General features: G+C 31.6%; 1 protein-coding gene across 1 annotated transcript; it reads left to right on the top strand.

The window, feature by feature from the left end:
- The first annotated feature begins 5,917 nt into the window (after positions 1-5,917).
- Positions 5,918-6,849, top strand: LOC121247004. The gene has a single exon (XM_041145335.1). The coding sequence runs from the start codon at positions 6,199-6,201 to the stop codon at positions 6,652-6,654; it is 456 nt and encodes a 151-aa protein (XP_041001269.1). The 5' UTR covers positions 5,918-6,198; the 3' UTR covers positions 6,655-6,849.
- The last annotated feature ends 10,606 nt before the right edge of the window (positions 6,850-17,455 follow it).

The following is a 17,455-nucleotide window of genomic DNA, read 5'->3' as shown; positions in this document are numbered from 1 at the left end:
TCTCAAAGTTTTCCTTTGTAACAATGCATATATAGTATTAATTTCTACATGATCAATTTTCCATAAAAGTTAAGATAATATTTTTTTTATGGGAAAGAATATGCAACTTTTTTAAAAAAGTATATCTAACTCGTTGGTGGTGTCATTTTACCCAAAATTTGAAGTTTACTCACTCAAAATTCCATGGCATTATAAATAATCAGTACTCCCCAACGATTATATATGTCTTCTTTCAATCCCTTGCTGTTTAATTAACCACGTAAAGTAAGGGCACTTGCTACCACAAATCATTATAAGAAAAACAAAATTTTGTAATGAATTATTTGTGACGAAAATAACTATTAACTCTGAAAATAAATTTATTTTAATAAAAAATAATTATTTTTGTAAAAAATAATTATTTTTACAAGAAATAACTGAACATAACTAAACAGTTTTGTAAATACAATTAATTAACAAATTAATGCTTGCAGCTACGTGGGGTCTACAGAAATCACTTATATAATTAACCATTCACCTAACGCTCTGTCATCAGGCGCTCCACTAATTAAATCTCTTATATTCTCTACAAAACTACAAACAAAACAAGCAAGTTGTCGTCTTAATTAGCTAGCAAAAGGCCATTAGCATTTTCTAGTAGATGATCAAACAATCATAATTAATGATGCTGATCATCCTGATCATAATTAGATCACTAGCTCCTCATGTTTTGTATGAAAAAGCAGTTCCATTAATTTAGTATTAATATAAAATATTAGACAAATTAAAACAAAAATAGATCGAAGTACTGTTCAACCCATGCACTTCTCATGTCTTTTAATTTGTTTGTTGTGGTACTACTCGCTAGCTCGGTCCTTCTGTTTCTTTTATTTATTGGTTTGTTTGGGTACTGTTTAATTAAGTTTGACTTGTAAAATGACAATGCATTTTCAAATTAAACTCATGCATGCAATTGCATGCTTTCTTTGAGCTAGGTTTAAACTAGCAGGACCAAGCTATTAAACCGAGTTTTTCGGTTCATTATGAGTTTTGGGTTTTGGTCCACCCCACCTCAGTCGACGTAAAATGGGAATTCTAGGCCTAATTCAGAGCTAGCTAGATGCATGCATGCATGCCTTTTTTTACGAGGGGATGGGAATCATGGAGAGAGTACAAGGCCACCCCACTTTTATAACTGGGCGTGCCGTCCAGTAATTTTATTTTTTATTTTTAATTTTATTTTTTGTTTTTATATTTTTTTAATCCATTTAAATATTTTTAAAAAATAAAAAAAATATATCAATACATTTAAAATTACTTCCTTAACCACTAAATAAAAAAAAAAAAAAAAAATTTAACCAATAGTCAAATTGAGCGGTCATAGTGGAGTGGCATAATAGACTTTCTCAAGCTTTAATTGCATTGGGTTAGGTTTAATTACCCCTCTCCCATGCATGCAGCCTGAAAGTACTCCTTCCTCATTGGGAGCGTCTGGCTTACATGATGTCACGCGTGTTAAGCATAACGCTAGCATTTCATCCCAAGTCAAGGTCGAACCGCGAACGTCTTTGTTTCCATGGGCCGATAATCTAATCTATTCATGTATGGTTAAGAGGTTGTAGTAGTCGAAGCTAACCGGTACAAGTTTGGGAACTGCCTGTTTTCCATGTAAGGCCCGGCTATTGGATTCCAAGACATGAACATCATGGGCTCAAATGCTAGGCCAGTTTCTATTACTATATATACCAAGAGGTTTTGGCCCCATGCTCAATTTCACTGCTCCATATCAAAGCCAATGACCGATCTCAGAATGCTTATTTTTTTCACTTGGTTTATTCCTGATAATTGAATCATTGATCGAACAGATATGGAACTCCCAATGAAATCTTTCTTTCTGAACCCAAAATGCTAATAAGAGAATATCTCTCTCTCTCTTAGCTATCTCCAAACACCCAAATACCTAAATCCCATTTCTGTATTCTCCACACCCTCATTTCCTTCTGTCCATGTCCACTTGGTATTTCTTTTATAGTTTTCATTTTCTATGATGAACAATGACCGATCGACAACCTTCTGGTCATCACTAGGTGACACACACCGTACCAGCAAAATCCTAGGACAACAATCTATAAATTCCAAGAAGCGGCTCATTATTACGAAGGGTGGGGTGTGTCTCACGCACCATTTATCTTTGGAACACTTATAGTTAGGCCTGCAACCTGATGGTAAACAACCGGGTCTGGAATTTGCGCCAACCCAGCCCGACCCATATGGTACAGGTCGAGTCTCTTTCTTTTCTTTTTCTTCTTTTTCTTCTTCTTTTTTTCTTATTTTTTTAAATTCTGCATGTTACATGCCATAGTGGGGGGATAATTACTATTGGTCTTCTTTTCAACATAATACAGTTAGAAATAATATATATATATATATAAACAAAAACCATCTATTACAAAAACTATCTAAATTATAAAATATGAACACCAACTGATAAAGGATTAAGGATCATCTAATGATCAAATTATAGTAGCTTTCCATCTCTTCCTCCATATCTACCATTATAAAAAAAGTCAACACCAAATCAATAATAGCATATCAAATAATTCAAGTCAACACAAAGTGGTTTAATTTCTCTAACAAATGAGTGAAAATGAAAAGCATACCATCATTTAGACCAAAAGCCTTGAGTTACTTATCATCAACATAAATAAAGCTTGATTTTGGATCAAACTCTAAAAAAACACATGGATTATTAAATGATATAAAAATAAACATTATGAAAAATTTTAATAAATATGTAAATAAGAAATAAGTTTATTACTCAATTCCGCCTCAAATCTTTCAATATTATCCAATAAGGCACGAAGATCAATAAGTATCAGATCCTTCAACCAATTTTTTGTACAAATGAGTGCTTTGAATGTTTTTGGAGATAGTGAACTACGAAATGGGTTAAGCACACGATCTCTTGCACTGAAGGCTGACTTAGAAAAAACAATAGAAACAGGAATGGTCAACACATCCCGTGCAACTCTTGCCAAAATAGGATACTTTACTTAATTGATCTTCCACCAATTTAAGATATCAAAACTTGGAGCTCATGCCTCATAACCATGTTCCAAGTACTGATCAATCTCCGATTTATTCATAAAATTAGATCAATAATTTGTCACTCATACTCAATCCAAAAACTCTGTTGAGAATCAAAATCAATTATACTAAGATCAACTGAGGAAGGAGGCTCAGAATAGGAAACTCCACTTAAAAATCCATACACAACACTATACTCTCCGTAAATGTCAATCATTAATTGTTTCACTTTTGCAATCATTTCTTCAACTAAATTACCACCATATATTTTTTTTGAACCAAAAGTGTAAAAGACTAAATTTGCATCTTGGATAAAGAACAACAACATTAACTATCATCAAATTAGTCTTTTCGATTGATCCCCAATATTTGTCATACTTAATCTTCATATTCGCTGCCATACATTTCAACATTGCATCATTACTTTAATTGATTTTTTACAAATGTAATTGGATGCCGCAAAACTCCTTGAAATATACATTAAATGTGACTTACAAAGAGCCAGAAAGTCTCACAATAGCATCATAAAAAATCTTCAAAAACTTTATCAATATTCTAACTCTCCCAATCTCATAAAAATGAAAAGATTAAATTAATGTCATCATCGATTTTCATCAATCATAAAATTGGGCAACCAAGTTAGACATATAAATAGTATTGCTCTATTTCAGATTGATTTTGGGGATGAAGCAATGAAAATAGGAAATGATTTGTATTGTCAAAATAAACTTCACTTATGAATGTCATGTTTAGGTGGATGTTTTTTTGGTACACTTGATCATAAGAGTTAAATTTATTTGAGCAGTTTTTTTTTTTTTTTAATACTTAGGGATATTTTGAATTGATTGTTTATTTAACAATCTAATGGGGTGACATACATTGTATAGGATATTAGTTAAACAACTTAATACATGTTGGATTACTAGTCTTTCATTCACATGTTGGATTACTAGTCTTTCATTCCCTTTAATATTACTTGGTTTACTTAATTGTAAGAAGAAATGTATGCAGAAATATATTATTTTAGCAATCACAAAGCTGATGGGTGATAAAAAAATAAAAAAAAAAAAAAAAAAAAAGATGGGATCCAAGGTTCTTGGGCAAATCCTGACCATGCTTCAATCAAGAAACGACTCATATGCTGTGTGCATAGCATATGCTGAAGTTGTCTACACATATATAGCAGTACTAAGCTTGTGCCAAGAACACTAACAAGTTGCTTGCCTTATGTTGTTTAGGTACATTCTATGTATATATGTTGATACTTTAGTTGACTCATATGTATGTGGAAAAAAACACTTCTCAATAGCTTTCCATGCATATATAGATGAGATGAACTCTAAATGAAAGCAGTGTATTTTTAGTAGATATGGGATATGTGTACATATTTTGACTTTTTGTATTAGGCCTATATGTGTAATGATTAGTAATTGGCATTGCGTTTACATGTAATTGAAATTTTGATTTGAAAATGATTTGAGGTTAACTGAACTTTTTTATGACCAATTTCACGGTTCGTAAAAATAAAACTAAAACATTAATGTTTATTTAAGCCATTTTATGAACTATTTATGTTCCTATCACAGTAAACATATCAAGCATAGTTTCCCGATCAGAAATTCAATGCTAGTTAATAACTCATTTGCGGCGAAATATTTGTGGCAAGGAGATTGGATTTTTTTGTAGCCTAAAATTTGAGGCAGAGCCTTAATATTTGGTGATTGTTGGAAAGGCATAACATGGACCATTTAGCAACTACCGTCCAAAGCATCTGTGACATAAAAGCTATCGACGCAAATAAATTCATTTTTTTTTATGCGAATTTCCTTGTAATTGTGAGAACTTAGGATCCTATAGTGTTGCAAAAGATTACCCCATTGCGGCAACAAATTTCTCTTGTGATGACATACATGTGCTAGAAAAAGTGAGAATTCATTTGAGGCGATATTTAGTTTTTACGACACCATCACTTCACCGTAATTATTGAGTTTTTCCTACCATATTCAACGTCATTTGCGTCTATCCTATCCAACTTTAGCGGCGACATATAACACTGGAAATAGTTTGCATATTTGCGACGGTATTTAATAAATTCGACGTGAAAAACTGTTTGAGACGCAGTGGTACGTACCGTCCACCTAGCGTCAATGAGGAATGGATGGTAACAACCTTTTGCGGCGTTGTGTAGGCCTTAAAATTGGAGTAAAAAGCAGAATTTCTTGCAATGAGAGACTATGTGATTGTGTTTAGTTGTACATGATATATATGCTGCAATTATCTTTACTTTGATGATTATTTGTATATTTCTATACCAAGTGTATGTTGCATTGTTGTATAAATTAAATTGAAGCATATACTAGCTTGGTGTGGAAAAACCAGACCATTTTCTATCCAATTCTTTCAGTTCATGATATACATGCAAGATCGGGATCTTGAATTTGAACATTAGAGTTAAAAGTTTGGAGCATAATACAAGGGAGAGAAGAATGCTCGCATTGATGGTTGTGTATGCTTTAGCTTGGTTTATTATATATCTCGATGTTATGTAAAGACAAAGCTGAGAACCAGTTGAAAAAATACACTCCACACAAAGATTGAGGAAAGACCAAACCAAGGAATTGGACAAGACAATCAAGGAGCTAGCTAGACAAAATAACTAAAGATATATATTTGCAAGAATCCAAAGAGAAAAGCCATATATATTTCGTGTGTCGTCGGAATGTCTGTCCGTGGCGCGCGGAGCCACATGCATGGATGCTAGGTCGCCATCTATATGTCTCCCAAGTCCCAAAAAACAAATATAAAAATCAACTTATTTCAAACAAATTTTAGTAAAAGAATCTCTTTGGCTCTAAAAAGACTTCGAAAAACCAATTGATCTAACTCCATATAAAATTCTTGAATTTCTGCAGTCCCAAAAAAAAAAAAAATAAATAAATAAATAAAGAGTATCTCCTTTGCTAGTTCACAAGTTTGACCTCCATGAAAAATCAAACAATATTTAAACTTCTTGGTAGGCATGCGCTGGCTAGTTACTTATAACTTCTTGTCTTCTTAGTTCGTACTATTTATTGGTTTTCAATGTGGAGTAGCAGTACTGTGATCAAGGCATAGAGATAAGGTGCAAATTAGATGATGATGATAAGCTCAAGCTGCGTTGGGGGTTGTTTAGACGCCCAAGACCCAGTAAAAGTGAGCTTCGTGAGACTTTACAAATGGCCTGAAGCAGACGCAGAGTTCTTAAGAAACTTAAGCATGAAGTACGAGAAGACATCATCAGAGACGACGGGTCTTCGTCGTCATTCTCCTTTCAACACTAGTGGAGCATATGTCTACCATGAGAGCTTTGCTTCGAGGCAGAGGTATCTCAGAAGCTATACTTTCAGCAAGAAAGAGACGTTGACGGAGAAAACAAAGAGGTGGTTGAAGGAGAAGCAGAAGGCCGTACTGGTGAAGAGCACCAAGTGTAAGAACAAATTATCTCATGGTAGCATTAATGGCTCCTGTAATTCTTTTCTTGGAGGCGTCTTTAATGTCTTGCTTTTCTGTGTGGCGACGTTAGACGTTGGTGATGATCATGATCAGTAAGAAGAAGGGGCAGATATATAATTGCTTAATTCCTAGTAAAACCTCACGAATTTGCTCTCGCTAGCTTTAATAATTGGTACGTAGTTTGGTCTATGATTGTAATATTAATTATTAGGACCTCGTTTGATGGTACTCGGCCTACTGCATGCATGGCCTCTTCTGATTACCAAGGCTTAATTTAAGCTCTTCCTTGAAGTTTTGACCCAATATTATTAGGAAAATACTATTTCCACATAAAGTTTCTACCGAAATTTTTTACCGAAATTAAATTTTATTTTTTTATTTAATGATTAAAAAAGTGCTTTTAAATGAATTTGTGATTTTCTTTATATTTTTTTAAAAATATTAAAGTGTTTAAAAAAATGATTGAAAAAAAGAAAAAAAAAAAAACCATTTTCCTTTCGGTGAGGATTATTTGTAAGAAACCATGTGAGTGTAGCAGAGTCCATATTATTATGGTTGAAAAAAAATGAAAGAGTAATATTATATATCAGAAATGCTTTGGGTCCTGAATTCGGGATCCAAATAGTATCCCGATCGAATGAGTTTTTTTTTTTTTTACTTAGTGATTAAGAATGTATTTTTTAATAATTTTGTGAATTTTTTAATTTTTTTAAATGTTTATGATGATTAAAAAAATATATAAACAAAAGAAAAAAAAAGTGAAATGTACTATTCGGTAAACTCATTCGGACTACTTTTTCGATGGTTATAACAGGGCTCATTATATATATTCGGTACTTTCAGAATAGCAATACATGATAGGAGTACTCCTATCTTATCCTATATATAATCATGTTAATTATAATTGAGAGTTTATACAAATAATTTTAATTGCATGGTATATTATGATATAATGAGAATATAATGTTATCTGTATTCTTAGAAAAGTTCATTACAAGAAAAATGAATATTTATGACGAATTACTTGCAACGAAAATGATTATTTATAATGAAAATAGACTTATTTTAATAAAAAAAATAGTCATTTTTATATGAAATAACTGACACTAAATAAGAAATTTAAATTTTTAAGGTAATTTACCATTTTAAAGATCTTGTGCGCGCGGTACTGTCATGGAGCATTGTTCTCACACAGTCCCGAAAGATATGGTATATATAATAGAATTTTCTAGTGGCAACTTTTGTTATTTCTAGCTTTTTTTTTTTTTTTTGAATAATGAGATCAGCGAGAAATAAGGTGGAGGCGAAGGCACATGTAAATAAAATAAAAAAGAAATTGACATAACTTCATATATATAATAAAAAATCTCATATCGTCTAAGTACAAGTTTGAATGCATAAAAAAAAAAGTAAAAAATATAATCAATTACACTAATTGAACTCATTGCCCTTTTATTAAATAAAATTAATCAATTATGGCATCCGTGCTAAATCTTTCAACAATTTCCTTCCCAATATAGACTACTAAATAATCTCCATGAAAGTCATCCTCCATTTTATCTCGAAAACTTGTCTTAACGATGTTCATAGCCGTGAAAGCTCATTTAATAGTTGCTGTTGAAACTAGAAGTATCAAGACAAGTCGAATCAATCTGTCAATTAGATAATAAACCTTCGCATTTCTAGTACTTTTCATTACCCGATGTAAATCAGAAATTGTGGACAAGTCTTGTAGATCTAGATGATAAGACACATCTTGCTTGTAATATTACAACTGAAATTTTAGTTGATATTTTTCTTGTTCAATAAAATATTTTGGATAAAACTTTCCTACAAGACCAGATATATTTTCAATGTTAAATGATTGATAAGTACTTTTAAGATACAAAGACGAACTAATAAGTATGAGAATCTCCATTGCCTTCTCACTAACACTCAAATTTGGAGGGGGCCAACTTTTATCAAGTTTTTAAGTTCTAGTAATCCAATATTTTTTTTTTTTTGAACTTTTTTGGGAGGACCTTGCTTCATCCCGGGTTTCATCTACAAATAAATATTATAAAAATAAACTCACAAATTGATGTAACATAATTTAGTGCGTTAGATATTATAAAAGTTAATTTTCATATAAAATAATAAATCTAACATATCACATCGATCCCAAATCATGAGTTTATGAGTTTATCTTTTTGGAATTCTTTTGTGAATCTAACACTCATTCTCTCGTAAATAAACTCAAAAATTGATAGATAATGTGGTCACCGTGTTAGACTGATTGGAATGAAATTGTAATATATAGCATAGGAACTTTCATTATCCCTATTGGGCTCGTAGAAAGATGAACCCCAGCTCAGGCCTGTAATTAATATGGGTAATGTGCCCAATTCTAAATTAGTCAAGATATCCTTTTTCTACGCATAGTCAAGAATCAAGATAACTTTAATATGGACTGAGTAAGGCTGGGCCTTCAGTCATCATGTTGAACTCCAGTATTATACTGGACCATTAAGATGTTAAGTACTTAGAGCTGAATTGATATTGAGATGGGCCTAACTAATAATGACAAACTTCTCACTAAAGAAAGAAGAAACCCATGCACGAGGGAGAAGAAGAAAGCAAGCATCAGAGATTCAGAAGCTTACGATCAATGTAGAGAATTAAAATATATATATATATATAAAAGAAAAGCCTGAGCAGTTTCCAGTTATATATATGATTTTCAAATCAAAGACTTCGTACGAAGTGCTTTGTTGTAAGTTTACTGAAAGGTGAAATGATCTCCCTAAAGCTGGACCCAAAACTTCAATCTAGTTAGTGGCTGCAAGTCAGAATAATAGACATGCATGAAATATTGTGATATCATTCGATATTTATTTTCTCCAAACTCAGCTGAAACCTACCATATGATCTTATTGACATCAAATGCAGCCTTCTGTTTGCAGAGATTGTGATTTCAAACTTTACAAAGACATCAATCAAAATGGTTGGAATAGCAGCTACGTACGTACGTACTTGGCACTGTAGTTTTCTCTGTTTCGTAGTTTTTTCACTTTGGAGTATGAATATGAGAACATGATCATCATGATATTGTCGAATGTAATTATCATAAGTGCAAGCTGATCTTGTCTTGTCAATTTTCACGCTTGAAAGAGCGCCTTCACAGCAAGACCGAAATCATACAAAGCGCAACACTTTTGGCACACCAAAAAACTTTTTGGGAGTAAAGATTTCTGACTTAAGTTTTGAAAATATCCACAACCAATTAAACTTGATAAAATTTTAATTTCAGTGATTGAGAAATGCCCACGAATTGACTGTTGGAAAAAAGAAAAAAAGAAAAAAAGAAAAAGAAAAAGAAAAGAGCTTTGGCAATGGAGCCTTTCAAGCTTTCATCAAGTAGGACAACAAAATGGTCCATCCAAAAACTCAAAAAGTGGTTTTGTATTCTCTTTGTTCTTTGACGACCCAAAACAAGACCCACCTCGCATGGCTGTAAGTAAGTAAGAGCCTCAGCCAACCCACTTTTACACACATCAGAAACCCTGATCACTACTCTCTCTCTGTCTCTCTCACCCATGCTATATAGCTCTTGCCCAACAGCCTGGCACCTCTCTTTTGTTGACACGAGCTCAAATGCCCAACACCATTCGATCCACTTTGGACCACTTCTCCCACGTGGCCATGGCCACCCCTTGCCGGCAATGCCACGTGGACCCCCTTATATAAGGAATAGATCAGGACCACCTTATATGACAGGAACCCCCCCATTTTGTTTCAGAAGTGCTATGGCTTTCAATAATTTCTGGTCGTTTTCTCCATGGGGCCAGACCTAAAAGGGCTCCCAACCCGAGACTGTTGCACCCATAATTTTTAATGCTCTTCTTTTGCTTTTAATTTTTTGTTTTTCTTTTTGTTCTGGCATATGTCATTTCATTTTTGTTTTTTTTAATCTTTTCGTAAAGGTGAAATTGGAAAAAAAAAAAAAGGGTAAAGTAAAATTATATGAAGGAGAAAGTAAATGTATCTCGAAAAGAGTGGAGCCATACCATGAGAATGTTGGTCCCTTACTTAATGTAATCATCTCAGAGGAAAGTGACCCACTTGAGAAGGACATGGCTGTTTCCTTCTCAAGTCCCAAGAAGAGCAACCCAGCTGCCTTGGATTAAGATTCTGCCATTATGGCTCTAATTTCCTGATTAATTTATCTAATCCTAGTTTGTAAATTGTAAAATATTATTGTCAACAGTCAAGATCAGGAGTGCTTTTTGGCCTTTTGCACTAGATTCTTTATATATATATATATATATATATATATTCAGTGATGTCCAAGCTAGCAAAATCCTGCCCAACTTCTTCAATTCTATTGGGTTATATCACAATTAATGATTAAAGATTTCAAAAATAAAGTAATTAGATGTGTTATATTTTGCTATATATAATATAAATACATGATCAGAAAACTTCTTAATTGGGCTATAAAAGGTGACGAATATGTTTAATTTACACTTGGCCCCACGTAGAATATTGTAAGATCGAGCAATTTCTATGTTGTTTGCTTGTTTCCCTAATATATATAGTACTAATCGTTTGATTTTAATTTCCTGATATAAAACAAACACAAAATCTTGAATGCGTAGTACCGATCTTCATCATGTGGCCGGGCGTGCATGACATTTTAATATGAAACTATATATATATATATATATATATATTTATATATATTTGATGATGTACTACGCTATTCTAATGATTTTGTCAAAATATTATATATAGATTAATGCTGATCAGCTGCCTGCTGGACAGATTTCAACTTTTTAGATCAATTATGAAAGAATTAAGAAACCGAATCAACTAAAATAGTAGGGTTTGGTGGTGCGAGAGAGTCACGAGGCTTCATTTTTAAGCAAAAAAAAAAAGGCTAAGCATCTCATGTGTATATATATATATATATATATATATATATATATATATATATATATATATCAGCATGCATCTAGCTAGAGACAATCAAGATATAAACCAGCTCATGATTAATCAAGAGATCGAAATCATGGTTAGTTAGGGCTTAACATCATTAGGTAAGGCTTACCTAATAATTTATTATTGCTGATTTTATGTGTGAACAAGCGGTATATATATATATATATATATATAGTACTTAGGCTACAATTAATTTCAAATTAATATGATTATACATTTTAATTAAATCTCGACCGGCTAGCTAGCTCTTAATCAATTACGTGTTGTTAAATTTGTAAAATTTAATTATAACTAGGTCACGCGTGAGGATATGGAATTATATTTTTGGAGGGTCGACCTTATACATATAATATATATAAGTGACACGTACGTACGTAGCTAGGACGTTGGAAACGCAAAAGTTTTACAACCTAGCTAACTCTAGTACTTTTTACTATCTAATTGATTTTAATTTTATGTTATAATATTTGACCTAGATATATAGCTAGCTAGCTAGCTAATCGTGACGGCAGCGTCTTTATTATACAAATTAGTCAACATATATATATATATATATATGCATGCAAAAAGTTAAGACCAGACAATTAATTAGATGAGATTTGAAAATCACTAATCATGTTAATTTAGTACTAAAATTTTTATTTTGTAGATCGAACATACTAATTGACATGACCCGTTACAAAATACAAGAAAATTAAAGTAGTTGAAGATCATTAGTTTGAAGATTTATAATAATTAAAAAAGCAAAAAAGAATAAAAAAAAGAAAAAAAAAAGAAGCTTATAATAAAGTTTGATAGATCTTTAAACATAACTAATTATTAATAATCAAAATGAAAGTTCTGATATTCACATTTAATTTGAAAACTCTCCTTTAATATTTTTTTGGATATATATATATATATATATATATATATATATATATATAATATAATGCTTCTCTAGCTTTCTATATATAATACACGGAAGTTCCTTCTGCTCGAGGACAAAGTACTGGTGTCTGACCTGAGTCAATGAAACGTACGTACCAGTAAGGCTAAGGCCCTTTTCATCTCAGCAAGAGCTGCCCAGGTTTTTTGGACTTCTTGGCTAGCAAGCTATAGGTACGTTCCTGTCTTCAAATAAGTACTCATCAGTACTGCATATGCAGGGCAAATCAATGTGCACAGCTGCATGCATGGCACGCTATGTGTGTGTGTATATATACATATATCGAGTCTGATTCATGTGCATGACTTAATTTGTCACTCATGAATTAAATAAGACAAAAAATAAATAATAAAATCTAATTAATAATTACTTAATTTGACAACCAGAAAATTTACCAACGAATGAGAGATCAGATATATTGGCTAGCAGCTTTCAGGTATATATATGTAGTGCATGTGAGATCAGCTGAGAATCGATTTTTTCGTCTTAGATTATTTCTCATTAATTATACCGAATATTGATATGACATATTTTAAAATGTCTAAACGGCAGGCATATCACTCATGGTTTGAAATTAATAGCAGTCAAAATATTCTTAAAAGGTTATCATGTATTAAGCATCAAGTAGTGATCATGAAGTTGTGGTCACCCCAAGAACAATGTCTTGTAACTCAATCATGTTAATTAAGTAGTGCTGTGTTCAAAAGTGAGAAGAAAAAAGGGAGAGGGCATCCCGAAAAGGAAAAGAATAATTTGAGTGATAGTAAAGGACAAAGCAGAGGGATCAGGGACCATCGTTTTTCAATGGACTACTGTCGTGTCGATCATCATGCATGTGTAATAGCTCGCAGTTTTATGAGATCAGAGAGAGAGATCAGGGCTGTGATCAGAGGCAGGTGGTAGGGGCTAGCAGAGTGATGGCCGGAGAGATCAGTCTACCATTTTTTTTTGTCTGACGTCTCGACCTTTCGCTTTAAATCATTAATTTCCTTTTCCATGACCTCTCTATTGGGCAAAAGAGACAGTTAGAAATTGGCGTTGACGCCTCCTCGTACATCAATTTGCCGGTTGGATCACTCACTTTTACCCACTCTTTTCTTTTCCCCCTCCCCTTCATGTGGATCTTTCAGCTTCTTACTTTCTTATTTTTTCCCCCCTAATTGATCCTTTCTCGTTTTTACCCGTCAAAGTACAAATTCTAATTATGCAATTTAATTATATGTATTTTGTATAAGATCAAGTTTTAAGGAATTTCAGACTTTTCAAGCCAATATATATATATATTATATATTATATTATATGATCTTGATGTTGATATATATAAATGGTAAGATTGTCTTATTTTCTAACGTGATGGTTCATTAAAGACCAGCCATGCATGATTAATAATAAACTTTTTATAAAGGCTTCCCCTTCATTTAAAGATCCCTATGAATTAAAAGCACATGGTCCAAGTTTTGAACTATATATATATGCTGATCAACTCCTGCCATTAACTTTTTTCCAGTTCTTATATATATATATATATATATATATACACACACCATATATATGTTGCAATATATATATATATATATACATATATATTCAATGGAGATGAGCAGAGATTCTCTCTAGTTGTTTTATTGAATTGGATGATCCAATTTTTAAAAAATATAGACTTAGTATGTAGTAAGCTGCCTTACACCATTTGTGAGAAGTGCTATAGTCACAAAAATAAGTTTATAAATTGACATAATTTCATATATAATGTTAGATCTACTTAATTTATAATAAAACTAGTTTTACAATACCACAACAAATCACTTCATATGTTTATAGATTTACTTTCGTGAAATCGCTTAATTTGTAACTAAAACATTTTTCATAGTATTTTATCCGGATAGTATGGAGTCTATATATATATATATATATATATATATATATATGAGCGTATGTATTATAATTTGGTGTGATCTATATATAATCGCTTTCTACAGTAGTAAACTATATATCTAATTCGATTAAATTGAAAAAGATGTTAATTACGGCCTGATTGAGGACAAATAGTACTAGTGCCTAAAATTTTGATAAAACTAATTATAAATATTCGTGGAGAGTCATGAAGACCATATACGTACCAGATGGAAAAGTTGGTGGAAATGCAACTTAAATTCAAATGAGAAATTACTACTACTGCATGCAGGTCCTTTCAGCATAATTAATTGCCATGACATATAAATATAATATTTACGATGCATGCATGGCGCGGTCTTCTGGCCAACACAGAAATTTATGAAATTAGAGGTTAAAAACATTGATGACTTGCTGTCTGTCCGTATACATGACGTTCCTACATGCACTAAATGATCAGACTGAATTAAATTCTCTGGTCTGCCCAAAACATACAAATAAATAAGATGTTTTGTTTGTGTCTTGTGGCTATAAAGTTTGTCCAAGCTGCTCCTTGTACTTGGCAATTAATGATTTATGCACTGTCCTAGCTAACATTAATCATGTTCGAGTAGAAAAAAAGAAAAAAAAAAGGAATTTAAAGTTTGTTAGTAACAATTTATTTCATGCTTTGATCTTCAACTCGATCGATAATGGCTTCCAGCAGAACATTAAACAGATCGAGCGGTAGGCATTTATTTATTTATTTATTTATAAAGCAACTTTATAATTAGTACTTGTAATATTAATGAGCCTAGCTAGCTAAATTGTGATCTTCACGAATTAAGCCAAATAATCAAGCAATTAACTCGATCCATCGAGTTGAAATTTCAGATCTGATATATATAGATCATGAGAAACGCATGTCACTATAAAAAAAATAGATTTTTGTAATTAATTTATTACGATTAAAAGATTATTCGTAAATAATTTTAGTTATAAATAATCATTTCGTTAAAATTAATTGATTGTAAATAAATAATTTTTTTGTAGTGTGTCCACATACGTACCCAATTAATAACGTAGACGACTCATGTAGATCAGAGGTGGGCCAGCATGCATGCACATGACACACATACCTGAAACTATATATGTACGTTTCTTAATTTTGCATTAATGTCAATTGGCCGGGGAGAAGCAGAAGAAATTAGATCAGGCGATGTTATAGATATAGCCAGTTCAGGGTACGTACGGACATCATCAGCCTGCCGGCCGGCATGCATATTCACGCCAACATTATGGGAATTTTTTCTAATATTAAGATTTCAATTGATTAGGTAGATAAGATGAGATGAAAATTAAAAATTAAATAAGATATTATTAGAATATAATTTTTATTTTAGAATTTAAAAAAATTAAATTATTTATTCTAATTTGTGTGGAACTATAGAAAAATTGTAATAATTATATAAAATGAAATGAAATGAGATGGTTTGTAATTAACATGTCTTTTAATAAGGTAAAAAACAAACTAAAGGATTTATTTTATAATAAGAAATATTTTTAAATTAACATCATGTAAATTTATTTTTTTTTAACTATTTGTACTTCACTAATAAATATTTTTTAAGATATATATAGTACGTAATTATCATATACATTAATTACATGATGAGTTAGGTGCCATATATATATATATATATATATATATGTATGAGGTAAATTAAGAAGATGGATCAAACCATTCCTTCCATGCATCAACAATTAATTCATGATCATGTGATTTAACACGGTACACATCGATAGGTTAGTTTTATATATATGTATATGTGTGTATATGTATATGTATATGTGTGTATATATATGAGGAATTTTATGAATAAACCACTATTCACTATTCACACCCCACACCTATACTTTTTTTTTTCATAAGGTATATAGTATATATGGGGTAATAAATAGTGGCTGATGAGAATAATTTATCATATATATATATATATATATATATATATAAACTGAAATAAGTCTCTACCTCCTCTTAGGTTACTTTTGCTTATTATACTACTAAGGACGCCGAAACATCCAAAGGTAAAACCGTAAAGGAAGAAGCACCTGATAAAGAAGAAGGAGATGCTTCATTTTTATCTCCTACAACTTCAGATATGGTTGCACCTATTTATCTCAACTAACTTACCGTGATAAATAGAGTTTTTGAAATTGATTTAGTTTCTTTATTTAAATAATATAGTTCTACTGAAAACCGTGATAAGAGAAAAACTTATCATACTACTTTTTCTAATTCTGAAAAATTACGTGTTAAAAGAAAATGGAAAGAAAAAATATATGCCCTTCAAAAGCATATACTTTTTTTTGATTTTCTTGAGAACCATTATGTTTCTAAACATAGTTTTGTCAAGGAAGAAGGCAAGACAGTGGTTAAATCTAGTTACCCTCCTTTTGAGACAATTATTATTTCTCATAATGGAATTGAGGTAAAAGCCTCCCCCATTAAGATGCCCAAATGTTACTATTATAATATAGACAAAAAAGATTATTGAACAAAACAATTTTGTTAACCAAACTTTCCTTGTTATAGGACAGCAATTAGATCGTATTGAAGAAAATGTAGTAAATCAAGATATGTAGGTTCTGAGATACCAATTCTTCGTCAAACTCATTGGCTTGGGTCCTTTTGAAGAAAATCTGGAGATCTTAGGTTTTAAATCAATATTTTGATAAATATTTTCAAGCAAATCAAGATCTTTAAGAGTGGAAGAATCATTGTCGATGATTCTTCTGGAGAGAGATAAAAAATAATAACTTCTTTGCCATTGCTATTTAAAGTACTAGTAGAGAGTTGTTCTTTCTTAATATCAGCAAACATTTTATTGATTTTATCAAGAGTATTGGTCTATTTGTTTTTTAAATCAAGTTTTGGCCTATCTTCCGGTAAAATAATCAAAGCTCTGATAAAGAAATAAGTTTTGGAAATATTCTGGTACCACTCTTGCTAAGACCTTATTCAAAGGCTTGTAATTAATCACTAGGATGGATGTTCTTCTCTCAATCTCTGTATTTTTTTGGACACAAAAAACAGTACAAGATTAGGGAGATTTA

Source organism: Juglans microcarpa x Juglans regia, chromosome 1S (assembly GCF_004785595.1).
Source record: "Juglans microcarpa x Juglans regia isolate MS1-56 chromosome 1S, Jm3101_v1.0, whole genome shotgun sequence".
Lineage (NCBI taxonomy): Eukaryota > Viridiplantae > Streptophyta > Magnoliopsida > Fagales > Juglandaceae > Juglans > Juglans microcarpa x Juglans regia.
This window is presented reverse-complemented; position numbering and strand designations above follow the sequence as displayed.